General features: G+C 37.8%; 1 protein-coding gene and 1 long non-coding RNA gene across 2 annotated transcripts; one reads left to right on the top strand and one right to left on the bottom strand.

The window, feature by feature from the left end:
• Positions 1-1,376: 1,376 nt before the first annotated feature.
• Positions 1,377-2,771, bottom strand: LOC148696459 (uncharacterized). The gene is made up of 3 exons (XR_015963833.1): positions 2,577-2,771; positions 2,402-2,475; positions 1,377-1,440 (listed from the first exon to the last, which is right to left on the bottom strand). It is a non-coding gene; the product is annotated as an uncharacterized LOC148696459 (long non-coding RNA).
• A 10,897-nt stretch (positions 2,772-13,668) lies between these two features.
• LOC137711250 (beta-casein (DUF760)) lies at positions 13,669-16,986 on the top strand. The gene is made up of 3 exons (XM_068450480.2): positions 13,669-13,927; positions 14,821-15,095; positions 16,056-16,986. The coding sequence occupies exons 1-3, from the start codon at positions 13,772-13,774 to the stop codon at positions 16,834-16,836; spliced, it is 1,212 nt and encodes a 403-aa protein (XP_068306581.2). The 5' UTR covers positions 13,669-13,771; the 3' UTR covers positions 16,837-16,986.
• Positions 16,987-17,312: the final 326 nt, after the last annotated feature.

The raw sequence follows: 17,312 nt of genomic DNA, 5'->3' as shown, positions 1-17,312 counted from the left end.
TTTCTTCTTTAAAACCATTTTCTTACATCAATCAAATAAAGCAAAAAAATGAAATTAATTAAAGAAATAGGAATATGAATAAGCGATGGGATTCTGGCGACCTAATAAGCCCTAAAATCGGAGGTCGGCAACAACAGATCTGAAGTGACACCGACATCCCTTCAGGTTCCATTTTGGAATAAGAGTGAGCGAGAAAGAGAGGGAAGCAGAGACTGAAAAAGAGGAAGAGAGAGAAGAGATTGGGTGTTGCCGGCTGGGCCACATGGCGGCGATTAAGGTGGACGGTTGCTGGTGTGGTGGGTATTTGGCGTGGAAGGGTAGTGGAGAACATTAATGTAGGGGTAAATTTGGAATTCAGTTGACAAAAAGTCTGCTTGTTAATAAAAATATAAAATAAATAGAAACGTGTCAATCTTTTCAAGTTTTTAAAGTAAAATATGCAGGTGTCAAGGCCCAATTGGTTTGGAACTCCAAATCAGCTTAAGTCATCTCCAACCGAAGGGTCCAGAGGGCCAGAGGGCCGCAAAATAGCTCGAAAATCGTCTCCAACCGATGGCTAGGCCAGAGGGCTGTGGAATCTGAGAGGGCCTCATGGAATCGGAGAGGGCTGGAAGGTTGGCTGCCCGGTCCGGGGCTGGTCAGAATTTAAATCAATCCTGTCGGTTAGGCCATCTCCAACCGAAGGGTTCAGAGGGCCAGAGGGCCGAAAATAGCCCGAAAACAGTCTCCAATCGAGGGCCAGGCCAGAGGGTTGTGGAATCTGAGAGGGCCCCACGGAATCGGAGAGGGCTAGAGGGCTGGATGGCTGGCCAGAAAATATAGTATTCATGTCGGTTATAATCGAGAGGAATATATTTATATTAAAAATTAAATGTATTCCTGTCGGTTATAACCGGCAGGATTGCTACTAGCCGTTGTATTCAAAATTTTATTTTATTTATTTTTTTTGGTTTTTTGGGCCATTTTTTTTTTCAAATTCTTAAAAATTCTAATTTTTTTCCCTATAAATACCTAAACCATTCATTAAATTTAAGTTCTAATTTTTTTGGTTTTTTGGGTTAGTTATCATTGTAGTTTTAAAATTTAAGTTGTTGGATTTGAATTTAAGTTGTTGTATTTTTTAAATTTAAATAATAAATTATGTTTAGCCCTATGACCCTTTGGTCATCGGTTGGAGACGATTTTTCGTGACAGGGCTAAAACGAGCTCTATGGCCCTTTGGCCCTCGGTTGGAGACGAAAGCAAATATTGACACACCCCGTCCCGAAGGAGGGTATGCTGGCCGTCACGTGAGAGTGACGTAACCATTTGCACAGTTCGGAAGCTTTAAAATATACTACTTCTAAAATGCAACACCCGAAGGTGAGTCCTTATTTGGTCCATTCTGTCAGAACTCCGTTGAATTTCCTCGTAGTCACCACACCTTTGCAATTCTTGAACCTGGAGGGGCGCAAAACAAAGTTGAGTGGGTCAGCAAAACGTACGTATTCAAAACCTTCTTTTCCCTTTGAATATACTAACCCCTCGCCGTAAAACAAATATAAATTCCCAGAAAATAAACATATATACGTATGTATAAATATGTCAATCATGCTCTTATAGTATGCCATTCATGCTCCACAATATGCCATAACAGAATCTCATAATCAAATATAAATGCTCAAGCGTAATTCACATCAATAACATATAATCTAGCAGCCGGGAGTCACCTAACGTGACCTGTACGGCTGTAGATAGAGCTCCACGCTCAATAAATGCTCAAGCGTAATTCACATCAATAGAGCTCCACGCTCAATAAATGCTCAAGCGTATAGAGCTCCACGCTCAATAAATGCTCAAGCGTAATTCACATCAATAGAGCTCCACGCTCAATAAATGCTCAAGCGTAATTCACATCAATAGAGCTCCACGCTCAATAAATGCTCAAGCGTATAGAGCTCCACGCTCAATAAATGCTCAAGCGTAATTCACATCAATAGAGCTCCACGCTCAATAAATGCTCAAGCGTATAGAGCTCCACGCTCAATAAATGCTCAAGCGTATAGAGCTCCACGCTCAATAAATGCTCAAGCTACTACTGAATACAAACATGAATACCACTTACCTGGCACTTACCTGTGCGTCCACAGCACCAAATACACATATATAAATGTATGCTACTACTAATGCATGTGATGATGTATTTCATACGTATATCAAATGTATTTCAAATGTAGCTTACCTGGGCCTCCTCAGCACCATGCAACAGTATGCATAATTATGGTAATGCACATATTAAAATATGATGCATATATGACAGGATAATTAATTCGTATTTCTTTTAAAATACGTTTCTGGAAAATACATCAAGCATACGTATATATATATATATATATATACTGAAAAATAACTGCCCACTCACATATCACATCGACGTCTCGTAGGTCCCTGAGCCTCCCCTAGATTGGTTACATTCTTCTTTTGTATAATTTTCACCTATACAAAAAGTAACCAAATTGACGTTATTTAACGCACATACACCAAACATTCGTCCATAACTTTCTCATACGTTATTCAATTTGGGTGTATGAATATACCACGGTGATCTACACGACGTCACGAACGCGTGACAATTTTCAGAACTCAATTTGGAGTTCTCACGCGCCCCCACGCGCCCTGTTCACGCGCTGCCCACGCGCGCGTCTTCTTCCTCGCGTCGCCGGACTGGTTTCGCCGGAAATAGTGTTTTGCCGGAATTTCTGGGTAAATTTCAAAGTGTCATAACTTCTTCATTTCTTAACCATTTTCGACGCACTATATATCAAAATGAAGGTATTGACGAGACGAACACATCCATACCTTCCTCAACCCCTAACTCGCCGTGGATTCGCCGGAAAAAGCCCCGAAAGCTCCGGCCAAACTTTGAACTTGTCGTTCTCCGTGTTCCTATGTCCATTTTTCACGTAATTTATACCAAAATGAAGCCCTAAACATAATCTACCACGTTGGACTAGTTTTAGGGCCTAAAAACAACGGAATCAAACTTTTCCAAAAATACGAAAATTCGGCCAAACTTACAGTTCGTGATCCCGACGTCCAAATCCTTCAAACGAAGCACTCCGAGCTTCCTTAGGACCTCACCAAGCTTCCTACAAGCTTCAAAATCCCAGAAAACATCAAGTTTTACGTGTGCATGAACAGTGCACACGTACAGTGAAATTGAAATCCATATTTTCCGAAGTGAAACTCACCTGAAATTGGTACCATCGTGTTCGTGTGGTCCTCAGGAGTACGATGGTGGTCTTAGATCCTTCGTTGGTATAGTTTTAGGGTGGTTTGTGGGTGGTCCGTGTGAGTTCGAAGAAGAGAGAGAACGGAGAGTGAATGAGAGATTTGTGAGGGAGGAGAGAGAGAGACAAGATACGGGAATGAGGGAGAGATTTGAGGGAGGTGGGATCCTACCCAATCCCCAAATCATCAAGTTACAACATATTTTACGCCCCTTAGTCCCGTTTAAGGGCATTTTCATAACTTCACGTCCTCGGAATTAAAATTCCGGGACGGGTTGTGACAACCTTCCCTCCTTATAGAATTTCGTCCCCGAAATTCCAACAACCAACTTAATCATCTAAACTCATACCATAGCTTCGGATAAATCTCTCTCATCCGATTCTCCTTCTCCCACGTAATTTCTTCCACTGAATGCTTTCTTCACAAATTCTTTACCAATTACACTGTCTTAATTCTCAATACATTCTTTTTCCAATCCAAAGTCGTCCTTGGTTCCTCAACTAGTTTAATCCGGATTAATTCTCAATAGTTGCACCGGAACTCCATGTGACGAATCTGCCACCTAGTGACAACACATCGAAATATAATACATTATGCACCTTAGCCAATTCTGAAGACATCACCACTTGTATGCAACTTCATCGATTCCTTTAGTGGTCAAAAACGGTCTGATGTGTTTAAGACTTATTTTGTCTCCTTTCCAAATCTCACTATTTCTTTTCATGATGAAATTTCTAAAAATGTTGAATCATGAAACACATCATGCTCTTACAATAACTCTGAAAGTAATTCAAGCAACTTCACCTACTCTTCGATGATCACATAAAGTCCGATGTACTTAGGACTTAATTTGCTTTCCTTTCCAAGCCGTATCATACTTTTCTAAAGTGAAACCTTCAAAATTATAAGATCATCTACGTTAAACACTCGATTAGTGACATGTTCAACTATTAATCTCTTTTGCCATTCCTGGCTACTCTCAGGTTAAACTTAATCACCTGAATACTTTGAGAAGACTCATCCATAGTTTCAGGGCCTACCAAAACTCTTTCGTGATCGAATCTTCTCTATCTAGAAGTATTTCTTCCACAAATCAACAAAAATCGACACATTTCACGGTCCTTATAGCGTTACTTTGGAAACTGTGCAACCAACATACTTAAGAAACTCAGCAGTTCCGTAACCCAAATCTCTTCTCCATAAAACTTATAAGTACTGTTGTACTGTGGTTGTTACTCAACACTCGAGTAAATGTACTAACTTGGTACATTGATCAACTATCACCTCAAGTTCAATCATAACCATCCTATTCTCGAACTCAGCAATCTTTCTTTTTCCCTTCTTTCTTTACCTTGGTTAATTCTTAATTTTCGTCGTTAACCATTTGAGTCTTGAGTACGACCTTACTAAAAAGACTTAACTTGAAAATTAGCAATTACAACTTCTTCTCAATCTTCCATTCTCAACTTTACTTCAGTTGATTTCCAATCCACAAGAAGACAATCTTGGCAAGCGTGCCAGACATTAACTCTTACCACAGTCTTTTCACCAAGTGCATCAGCTAGAACAATTTTACGATCACCCTGGTCGTACAATCATGTTCATTAAACAATTCAATCCACCTTCCCTGCCTTATATCAAAATCCTTCCAAGTAATGGATATTGGAGACTTTTTGGATTCGTAAAAATCTTGCATTCTTACCAAATATAATGTCTTCATAACTTCACAGCAAGAATGGTAATCATGACTTCCAAATCACCAGTAGGGTAATTCATTTCATGAGGTTCCTTTTGTCGTGAAACGTATGTAATCACCCTAACATTTGCATCAACATGCATCCCATACCATTCAAGAAACATCACTAAAATTTATGATTACCACTATTCTCTGGGAATACTAAATTACGTGCATGAGTGAGGAAATACTTCAGTTGTTGAATCCTTTGCTCACAATTTCCTTCCCACTCATACATAATCTCTTTTCTCAACAATCTCGTCAATGACAAAGCAATGACTGAAAAATCTTTCACGAACCGTCCATGATAGCTTGTTAAGCTAGGATAACTCCGAATCCCAATCACGATTCGTGGTTGTTCTAAATTCTCAATTTCTGCTACCTTTTAAGAATTCACTTGAATACCTGAAGCAGATATAACATATCTCAAAAATGCTACTTGATTCATCCAACATTGGCATTTGCTAAACTTAGCATATAATCGACATTCCCTCGATCTTTGCAATACCGATTTAAGATGTTTAGCATACTTTGCTCTAGTCTTATCAATCCTTTCAATAGCAACAACAACAAATCAGTCTAGATATCATTGGAATACTTCATTCATCAAATTCATAAAGTAGTAGATGCATTCGTCACTCCGAATGGCATCACCAAAACTTGAAATGACCTTAACGAGTTCTGAAAGTTATCATAAGGGCATCCTCACCGATAATCTTCAACTAATAATATCCAGACCTCAAGTCAATCTTAGAAAATATACAAATACCTCTGAGCTGATTCATTAAACATCAGTACACCATCATGGATCACGGTTCTCAAACGTTACCCGATTCCATGGTCTATAATCAAAGCACAGCCTTAACGTCCATTTTCTTTCTCACCAATAAACTGGGGTTCCCCCAACGTAATGTACTAGGTTGAATAAAAACCTTTATCAACCAATTTCCAATTCTCTTAGTTCAAAAGGCACATTCTATAATATATGGTTTGTACCTGGAGACAATCCATAGTGAACTCTACATCTTTAACTGGCGGCAATCCAGGTAAATTCTCAGGGAAAACGTCAGGTAAATGTTTGACTACTCCCACTTCTTCCACACTACTAGGAGTGACATCATTTAGTACCACATGAGATAAGTATCCTTGGCAGCCTTTTGATAATAATCTCTTTGCTCTCAGAGCATAATTAACGGTCTGCCTCACTTCACTTTACATACTTACAAAAGTAATCTCTAGTCATCCAGACCGATGGAAAATAATTGGTTTCCCGGAAATAAAGTATATACTCAAATACGTAATATATCTCAAAAATGCTAGACAATATGAATGTATGTCATGCCAAGTATCATAATAGAATGCTCTAGAATAACATCGAAATCCACAATCTAGTGAAACAAAAGTAGCTGGCAACAATATATACTCTACTATTACTGAGCACTCTAAATAAGTACGATACTAACATAGAATAACCTACCGGTTTACTTGCTTAACGAATCCACGAATAAGTTATTAATATTACGGTCTGCAGCCCGCAATACTGATAAATCATCGTTGTCTCGATAAGTAAGCAACAACTCTCGAGGGTGTAATATTACTATTTTGCCACTCATGAGGAAATACATACACACGTCTCAACCGCGTTTATTTACTACTTTCTAGGCAATAACAATAATAACGTAAAATTTCTACATTATTAACAAATAGACTCTAGCTAAGTCATTAAGAATAATTATCGTACCCCTAATCAAATCCAAATAATTCTGAGTATCTTGCAGTGATGTGTAGTTAACACATCCCTGGGCTTGTTGTTGTCTCCCACAACCTCTATTAGTGTAAATACTTCTTTCATGTACACCACGACCTAACTGACCATAATTAATAGATCCAGGAACTTGCTGGATCGGCGCCAGTTGTGGCAAAGAAGACTGCTAGGGCCTCTGTTGGCTTTGGACATAATTTGCAGTTCTATGTCCCATCTATCCACTTGTAAAGCGTCCAATGCTTTCTTGCCCACATTCTCAAAGGTGTCCATTATTGTACCTACAGTACAAAGGTACATTTCTTTTACCAAAATCACCTTGTCTCTGAGATCTGGGATTACCAATACATCTATCACTTCACCTCTGATCAATGACATTAAAACCTTTGCCAAAAGAACTAGAATTAGCTTCACTTCTTTTGAAGTTCCGAATCTTTCTATATTCTTGATATGAGGAATCATTAACTTTATCGTCCTCTTTTGATTCCCATTCTTTTATCATTCTTCTTTACTCTCGCTGAACATGTTCTCAGAGTCCTCAAGGCTCAACAACATCTTGTATATTCCTGGTAAGAATTACAATGGATAGTGGTCACCCAAAATACCACTGCCTTATGCCACCCAGCCTAAAACAATATAACACTTCAATCAAAATAGCAGCAATATTCGAATGGGACGAGGCAAGTCCGAGAACTTTCTATAATACTCATTGATCGTCAGCTTTCCTTGTCTCACATTTACAAACTCTTGCTTTCTACCATCATAAGATGCCGAAGGAATAATTCTTTAGATGCCGAAGGAATAATTCTTTTCTTTAAACAAGTCCTTAAACAATTCTCAATCGGCTGTTTCCTCTGGTGACAACGAATTATACTCCTGTTTCCACCAGGATACAAGTTCATAACTCAAACCAGTTAGTCGTCTCAACCCTTCTGTCAAAAGGAAGATTCCTTTGACTTGCATAATCTAAAACATCTTTTCCAATTGGTTAATCCATCACTTTGCTCCCTCAGGTTCATCATTTCATAAGGTGATTCAAATTCAACTCATAACCCATCTTAAAATATCCCTTTAGATAATATACTGAATCACCAAAATAATAGTTTCACCTAACAGCTAAAACAGGGAGACTAAGTTCCTCTAACTACGTGGTTTGCTACGAGGCGGTGTAGTTCTGATAGAATTCACTAGAACTTCTCAAGATGTCCAAGATTGAAACTTAGGCTCTGATACCAACTGACACACCCCGTCCCGAAGGAGGGTATGCTGGCCGTCACGTGAGAGTGACGTAACCATTTGCACAGTTCGGAAGCTTTAAAATATACTACTTCTAAAATGCAACACCCGAAGGTGAGTCCTTATTTGGTCCATTCTGTCAGAACTCCGTTGAATTTCCTCGTAGTCACCACACCTTTGCAATTCTTGAACCTGGAGGGGCGCAAAACAAAGTTGAGTGGGTCAGCAAAACGTACGTATTCAAAACCTTCTTTTCCCTTTGAATATACTAACCCCTCGCCGTAAAACAAATATAAATTCCCAGAAAATAAACATATATACGTATGTATAAATATGTCAATCATGCTCTTATAGTATGCCATTCATGCTCCACAATATGCCATAACAGAATCTCATAATCAAATATAAATGCTCAAGCGTAATTCACATCAATAACATATAATCTAGCAGCCGGGAGTCACCTAACGTGACCTGTACGGCTGTAGATAGAGCTCCACGCTCAATAAATGCTCAAGCGTAATTCACATCAATAGAGCTCCACGCTCAATAAATGCTCAAGCGTATAGAGCTCCACGCTCAATAAATGCTCAAGCGTAATTCACATCAATAGAGCTCCACGCTCAATAAATGCTCAAGCGTAATTCACATCAATAGAGCTCCACGCTCAATAAATGCTCAAGCGTATAGAGCTCCACGCTCAATAAATGCTCAAGCGTAATTCACATCAATAGAGCTCCACGCTCAATAAATGCTCAAGCGTATAGAGCTCCACGCTCAATAAATGCTCAAGCGTATAGAGCTCCACGCTCAATAAATGCTCAAGCTACTACTGAATACAAACATGAATACCACTTACCTGGCACTTACCTGTGCGTCCACAGCACCAAATACACATATATAAATGTATGCTACTACTAATGCATGTGATGATGTATTTCATACGTATATCAAATGTATTTCAAATGTAGCTTACCTGGGCCTCCTCAGCACCATGCAACAGTATGCATAATTATGGTAATGCACATATTAAAATATGATGCATATATGACAGGATAATTAATTCGTATTTCTTTTAAAATACGTTTCTGGAAAATACATCAAGCATACGTATATATATATATATATATATACTGAAAAATAACTGCCCACTCACATATCACATCGACGTCTCGTAGGTCCCTGAGCCTCCCCTAGATTGGTTACATTCTTCTTTTGTATAATTTTCACCTATACAAAAAGTAACCAAATTGACGTTATTTAACGCACATACACCAAACATTCGTCCATAACTTTCTCATACGTTATTCAATTTGGGTGTATGAATATACCACGGTGATCTACACGACGTCACGAACGCGTGACAATTTTCAGAACTCAATTTGGAGTTCTCACGCGCCCCCACGCGCCCTGTTCACGCGCTGCCCACGCGCGCGTCTTCTTCCTCGCGTCGCCGGACTGGTTTCGCCGGAAATAGTGTTTTGCCGGAATTTCTGGGTAAATTTCAAAGTGTCATAACTTCTTCATTTCTTAACCATTTTCGACGCACTATATATCAAAATGAAGGTATTGACGAGACGAACACATCCATACCTTCCTCAACCCCTAACTCGCCGTGGATTCGCCGGAAAAAGCCCCGAAAGCTCCGGCCAAACTTTGAACTTGTCGTTCTCCGTGTTCCTATGTCCATTTTTCACGTAATTTATACCAAAATGAAGCCCTAAACATAATCTACCACGTTGGACTAGTTTTAGGGCCTAAAAACAACGGAATCAAACTTTTCCAAAAATACGAAAATTCGGCCAAACTTACAGTTCGTGATCCCGACGTCCAAATCCTTCAAACGAAGCACTCCGAGCTTCCTTAGGACCTCACCAAGCTTCCTACAAGCTTCAAAATCCCAGAAAACATCAAGTTTTACGTGTGCATGAACAGTGCACACGTACAGTGAAATTGAAATCCATATTTTCCGAAGTGAAACTCACCTGAAATTGGTACCATCGTGTTCGTGTGGTCCTCAGGAGTACGATGGTGGTCTTAGATCCTTCGTTGGTATAGTTTTAGGGTGGTTTGTGGGTGGTCCGTGTGAGTTCGAAGAAGAGAGAGAACGGAGAGTGAATGAGAGATTTGTGAGGGAGGAGAGAGAGAGACAAGATACGGGAATGAGGGAGAGATTTGAGGGAGGTGGGATCCTACCCAATCCCCAAATCATCAAGTTACAACATATTTTACGCCCCTTAGTCCCGTTTAAGGGCATTTTCATAACTTCACGTCCTCGGAATTAAAATTCCGGGACGGGTTGTGACAAATATGACCATGTACTGTTCATTAAAATATTAATATCTTGGAGAATCTTGGAGGGCCAAAAGGTTAAAACGAGCCATCTGGCCAGCCATCGGTTGGAGTGGCCTTATGATCCCGGTATCTCAAAAAATTTCTCCTAACTTGGGTCTCGGCCCTTGTCTTTTGTAATCTTCTTCTCCAAATGTCTTTTATGTGACAGCACTAATGAAGTTGAGCACTCTAGCTGAATAAACGAGAGAGAATTACGTAGTGGAGGAAGATGGAAGTACAATGCGATTATAAGAAGAGATAAAAGGCTTAGGTTTGGTAAATTGGGATGAATCAAACCAGGAGATAATAAAAATCGAAGAAAAAGTGTTTAGAAAAAGAAACGCAAATTTGGTGTAAAAGACTGATACTAGATTTGAACATCAATGAAGGTTAAGAGCTTTAAGGGAAAAAAAATGTTATGGCACCACGAACTTACCATGGCCATCACAACCGGCACGTTAAATTATCGCCACTATTGTCACCACAATTGCCACCACTATTGCCATCTCTATTATTTCCACTGGTGCTATGGCCACCCCTCTTTGCCACCATCACTCCTGCCGCCTTCCAACGACCATTGCCATTACCACTCTTCATTATCATTGTCGTCATCACCACCGTCGCTTCCAGCTACCATCACCATCTACACTACCACCACCATTGGCCTTTCCCTACCCTGTTATTGCCACCACCATCACCACTGCCACTCCCAACCACTATTATTACTAGCATCACCCTTGCCACGGTCACACACCACCACTGCTTCCACCATTAACAGATACATTTTCAATATGAGAATTGTTAGTGATACTCTAAGAATCTTATTTTGCACTACAAACTTTCTATAATTAAAAAGAAAAATATACTTATAAGGAATGTAGAATGTCTTTCTCTAAAAATCATTCTCGGATTAAATTACCAAACTCATTCTCAAACTATGAAAATACAAAACAAGATTGTTTTCATTTACAAAATATGTAACTTTAGTTGGGTTAGAATTTCTTCCTCCTAAGCTAGTGTATTTCAAAATATAACATTAGTTAAAGCAAAAAAAAGTCAATTAAAATGAATAAGAAAAACAATTAAGGGCGTGTCTCATAACATTTTACAAAACAAATTTTGTAGAACCGTTTTGTAAAACATTACTAGACGCTTACTTAATTTCATTTTGGTTGACTTGTTTTGTATTTTTAACTAAAGTCATATTGCTAATTAGTATTATGGTTTAGTTGTATTCCTTTTCATTTGTAAGTAAAATGTCTTAGTTTGATTCTCGCCAAAGACGAATTTAAACCATATTATTGCTAGCAGAAAATTAGAATCCCCTATAGTTTTTATATATCATTTAGATTAAACATCTGTGTCTTTTTAAAATTTGATTAGTGCTTTGACCAATAATCACTTCTATTTTTTAAAATTAAAATAATTTTTAAATTTATCCTTTTATCTGCATGATGTACTTTTCCTTATTTAGTGGAGATATTAGTAATTAAACTATATTTTCTCTTCTTCCAAATATGTTTTTTCGATCATAGTTTTTTTTTGTTATGCAAACATTTAATATTATTTCTTTTTCCAAATGGTTTTTTTCTTTTTCAAATAGTTGGTGATCAACATAAAAGCTCTGTGTATTTTTTTCAATTTTTTTGGTGAAATTATATTTTTGTTGTTGTTGTTTTTTTTTTTAAGTATAGTTGTTGACGAATTATTATTAGGTACAATATATTACGTATATATTATCTGCGGGTAAATTTGAATTTAAAAAAAAATCATTAATTGGTACGTTTATTTGCAATTTTGGTATGTTTGATTTGATACATATTGTTAATATTAGTACATTATTTTGATTTTGGTACGTTTTATTTTGTACACATTGTGTATTGGTACATTTATATTATTCTCAATCCTATTTTCTTTTAATGTACTAAAACAAAAATTTATTTTGATAAGTTTGATTTTGGGGGATTTAAAAATATTTTAAACTATTTTGGAAAGAAAATATCTTAAATCGTAAATAATTATTGCTAAATTGTAGCATTATTGTGAAAATAAAGTGAATCTAACCAATAATTTTTTTTTACAATTATCTCTAATGGAGGAGAGTGTAATCAAAAGGCTAGATTATAAGAAATTTATACAATATAATGTGCATATAGCACCAAAATTATGACAAAAAAAGGTTTAATCAAATCACTAAAATGTATGGATGTTTGATCTAGAAAATTCAAAATTGAAGTGCCTATATCAAAAGATTCCTATTGCTAACCCATTGTGAAACTAAGCTCATCCCTCTTCCCCTTGGCAATAGGTAATTCAATCCCCTCAAGTGAATAATAACTGCCTTTAATGAACAGTAATTGCCTATTGCATCTCCACCCCTATACTGAATAGCCCAGACAAATATTAGTATTTTTTATTTTATAAAATAATAAAAAATAATTCATTTTTTTATTTCGGATAGGATTTTTAACCGATCTCGTCATGCCACGTATCATTATCCAAAAGCACAATTTTTGTGAATAGATTTCGATAAGATTTTTAACCAATTCCATTGCACGACATGTCCTTACCTATTTAGAATCGTTGAAAATATTGAAATATGGTGTAAGGTGGGACAAAATGGTAAGATATTTATAGAAAAAATATATATATATATAAAATTTTTTGTGAATTTTTTTTCTTTCAGATTTTTAATTTTTATTAACTTAATTAATCGGAAGCGTTGGTTACAAAAAATTTGAAATCCATCAGTCCAAATTGTGACGCGTAGCCCATCATAACATTCTTTTTAAAGCCGACAAAACCTAGACCATTGATTTAAAAATCAAACCGTCCATATTCAACTGTAACTGAGTGGGGCTGACACGCGAGCCCGACCGTCTGAAAATATGTCAGAGATGCGCCCCCATGAGCGCTTAGCTGACGCTAATTCTTTTAGAACGTGGCTGACGTCAATTCCCCTCAAGCACTCGTGTCTTGAACTTCAACCTAACCTCTCCCACGGGCTCCCCCCCAACCCAATTGCTCTACTGGGTTAGGGCGACTTTGGGGGGCAATTGAATTGGATTTGTTGCCAATCCCCATGGCAAAATACCACGGTGGAGCTGCTCTTAGGGTAGATAGTATGCCCTCTCCCTCTTAACGTAGTTGATACCATTTGTGAAAAAGAAATAAAAATAAATAAAAATAAAACTAAAGTCATATTTTGAAATTCACTAGCCGTACCTTGTCACTTAAAAATATCTTTGACAACCCAAATACAACAAGAAACAAAGAAAAGCAGAAAATTACCGACCATATATTATATAATTAAAAACAAAAAATAAAGAAGAATACCAACGGCTTTTAACCACCAAGACTCGCACTATCAAATTATCACGGCTCTCTCTCACGGACATAAATAACTCTCTCACGGACATAAATAAGCTTGAAAAAAAATGCAGGTTTCAGGGGTAATTGGCGACGTTTCGTTGGTAAATCCCTCCGGTGGTGGTCTCAGGTGGCCAGAATTCGGACACTTCCATGCCCACGGCCACAACCATTCACATCCGCTCACTGATTCCAAGTCATTTCTTTCGGCTTCTTTTTTCAGAGTAAGCTCTCTCCTCCACTCACTCATTCATCTTCTGCTATTGCCTTTGGCTGCTAAGAAAGTGTGAGAAATTTAATGGGTATTTTTAGATTTTAATTTATCGTCTTGGTTTTTTTTTTTTTTTTTTTTTTTTCCCCAAAGCGCTTTTCGTTTCTTGGGGAAAGATTGGATAGAACCCAGTTCAGAACTTTAATTTTGTCCTGTTTGGTTGCCTAGAAAGTAGAAAAAGAAAATTTTTAGTTTTCATTTTCTTTAATTTAGGACCTGAGAACTCCATTGTTCAGTTGCGGATCCAAAATTTATACCGTGAGGGGTCATGGAGGCAAGTTTAGGGGCCTCCAATGAGTCAATATACAGCTTCAGTGGGGAAGTTTCCAACTTGACCCCTCTGGTCCCGTGCTGCATCCGCCAGTGGATGCATTCGTATAACTTTTTAATGTTCTTTTGCTGTCATTTTGTATCAGTGATTCTAAATATCGAAAGTGATATACTTGATTTGATACTTGCTCCTTAATTAGCATTGCTCTATTAATTTTTCCATGTCTTCATTGAATTTGTACTCCCATATATTCTGTTTTTGTTTTAACCAATGCTGAACCTTTTGATTCTACCGATCTGTTTCATAAGGTAGTTGCTTCCAAGGGGTCCAAGGGGATTATTCACCATTGTATATATAGGTATACATAGAGGCTTTCGACGTTAAGGATGTCCTTATTTAAGAAAACATAACCGTTAATCAAGTATCAGATTGCTGAAATTCAATTAATAAAGTTGTATGGTTATTTCCGCACTATATTGCTATATGCAATCCTGTGCTGGCACGTCCATCATGGGGCACTAAGGCAAGGTTATGGATGCTTGGTGCGCTAACATAATTTTCTTTTTCTTTTCTAGAGTTGTCCTTCATTTTGCATCCCAAAGGTGGGAAACGGACTATATAACTGCCGAGCAAGGGGGTTGGTTGTGAGGGCATCAAAGGATTCAAGTGATAATTTGGTGCCAGTTTCTCCTCTTCAATTTGAATCTCCCCCTGGCCAGCTTTTGGCCCAAATATTGCAAACGCATCCACATCTTCTCCCTGCAGCCATTGATCAGCAGCTTGAGAACCTTCAAATAGATAAAGATGCCCAAAGAAAAGAAGCTGCTTCATCTGCAAATCTCCTCTACAAGTACGTACTGTGATTTGTCAAATTAGTTGTTTTGGTTTTGCTGTTGAATAGAGTAAATGTTAAGTTTTTTTTGACACGCGTCTTCATTTGATACACACTATCGGAGTCGTTAACAGTTCCTCTCTAGACACTCCCCTCAGTGGGCCCAGTTAAATAAATTGACCCAAATCGTAAGACCTTATTGGTAGTGTATATCACCAATGGTTTAGGGGAATTCTGATTTGGTTTCTGTTCTTAATTTTTGTTTAGTTTGTAGTAGGGTTAGGATTACTTTCCCCTTTGTAGCAGGATTAAGGTTATTATAAATAAATATGTGCTTTGTGATTCAATAGAGCAGACTTGAATGATTGCTTTGGGCCGATTGGCTCAATTTTTTGTTTCGTTTGGATAGTGAAACATGATTGCATTTGACAGATCAATAACTTATGGGTGAGAATACATGTAATTATTGAAAATTAAAAACGGATATTGCAAAATACTGCGTTAGATCTGCACTGTTGTTATAATGATATCATCCCATCTTATGCTCACTTCGCCTTCTTCTTAAAACGATAAGTTTGAAATCCATATGGTTCCCTTTTCTTTGAATTGTACTAGGTTTAAAACCCTTAGAGATTAGCATTGTAATACAGGTTGAATAATGTTATGTGCTGCTCCGGTTATTTCCCGTTTTCAATCTGGTTTTTTAATAAAATGTTTGGCCACAGGAGCTTTGGTTGCTTAAGTAACCACTGTTGAATAATAGCTACAAAGTTTTATTTTTTTTCATGAAATTCAATTTGAAGTAGACACGATCAGGTGTCTAAAAGGTACTGTTATCAATTTTTTCTTCATACTGTAACTAGCTTTATACATATCCAACAAGGTCTTTGCTCTTTATTTGTTCTCCTCAACTTTTGTTTTCTTAGTTGTTTTGGTGTCTGGGAATGAGAACTAATTAAGTAAAATCATGAATTTTAGACGAATAGCTGAAGTCAAGGATAAAGAAAGGCGCATGGCATTGGAAGAGATAATATACTGCTTGATAGTGCATAAATTCGTAGACCGTGAAATTTCAATGATCCCGAAGATATCAGAGACATCAGATCCCACCGGTAGAGTGGACTTCTGGCCAAACCAAGAAAAGAAACTAGAGTCTGTTCATTCTCCTGAAGCATATGAGATGATACAGAGCCACTTATCCCTTGTACTTGGTGAGCGACTTGTGGGCCCCCTTTCTTCCATGGTTGAGATTAGCAAAATAAAACTTGGAAAGCTGTATGCTGCTTCGATAATGTACGGATATTTTCTCAAAAGAGTTGATGAACGGTTCCAGCTTGAGAGATCCATGAACACCCTTCCTGAGGGTTTCACTGCAGATCCAGCACCAGCAAACCAGCTGTGGGACCCTGATTCATTGATTCGGATAGCTCCTGAAGGTGCTAGTGATAGTGATAGTGATAGCAAGTCATACCGACTGAGATCCTATGTGACGTACTTGGATGCAGAGACACTTCAGAGATATGCTACTATAAGATCAAAGGAAGCTATTTCTTTGATTGAAAACCAGACACAAGCCCTGTTCGGGAAACCTGACATCAGGATTGCTGCGGATGGTTCAATTGACGCATCTAATGATGAGGTGATTGCGCTTACCTTCTCTGGATTGACAATGCTCATCTTGGAAGCTGTTGCTTTCGGATCATTCCTATGGGATGCTGAAACCTACGTTGAATCTAGATATCACTTTGTCAAAAGCTAAAGATGATGTTATGTTTCTTTATTTACGCCCAGAAGCTGCATAAAATCATCATGTATTGAGCATGGTGTAATGAGTTTCTTCTTCTTCCTGTAAATATAAAATGTTAGTGAACTTCTTTTACCAAATTTACAGATCGGATCGTGTTGCAAATTTGAACTAATTTATCCCAAATACTAACACTGGGAACAATGTATACATAACAGAAATGCAGAAATATAAAATTGAAAACCTTTTACCAGTGAGGCCAAAAAAGCAACACTCTCGGAAACAAAGTTAGTCGCTTTCTTGCACCACATGGCTACCATCTAACGGATGGATGGTGGAAACAACTTGGCTTTCAGTGAATCTTTTCTGTATTATTCTTCTGCAAGGACAACCTCAGGGGGAGTCTTTCCTTCCTGTTTTTCTGTGTTTAACGATCATATTTTCTTTGAATGTGCATGTTTGCTGAGTGCTTGTCCTGATTATTGTGTGGA

Source organism: Pyrus communis, chromosome 6 (assembly GCF_041283825.1).
Source record: "Pyrus communis isolate YQ-2024b chromosome 6, ASM4128382v1, whole genome shotgun sequence".
NCBI classification, from domain to species: Eukaryota; Viridiplantae; Streptophyta; class Magnoliopsida; order Rosales; family Rosaceae; genus Pyrus; species Pyrus communis.
Note: the sequence above shows the minus strand (reverse complement) of the source record. Positions and strands in the feature narration are given on the sequence as shown.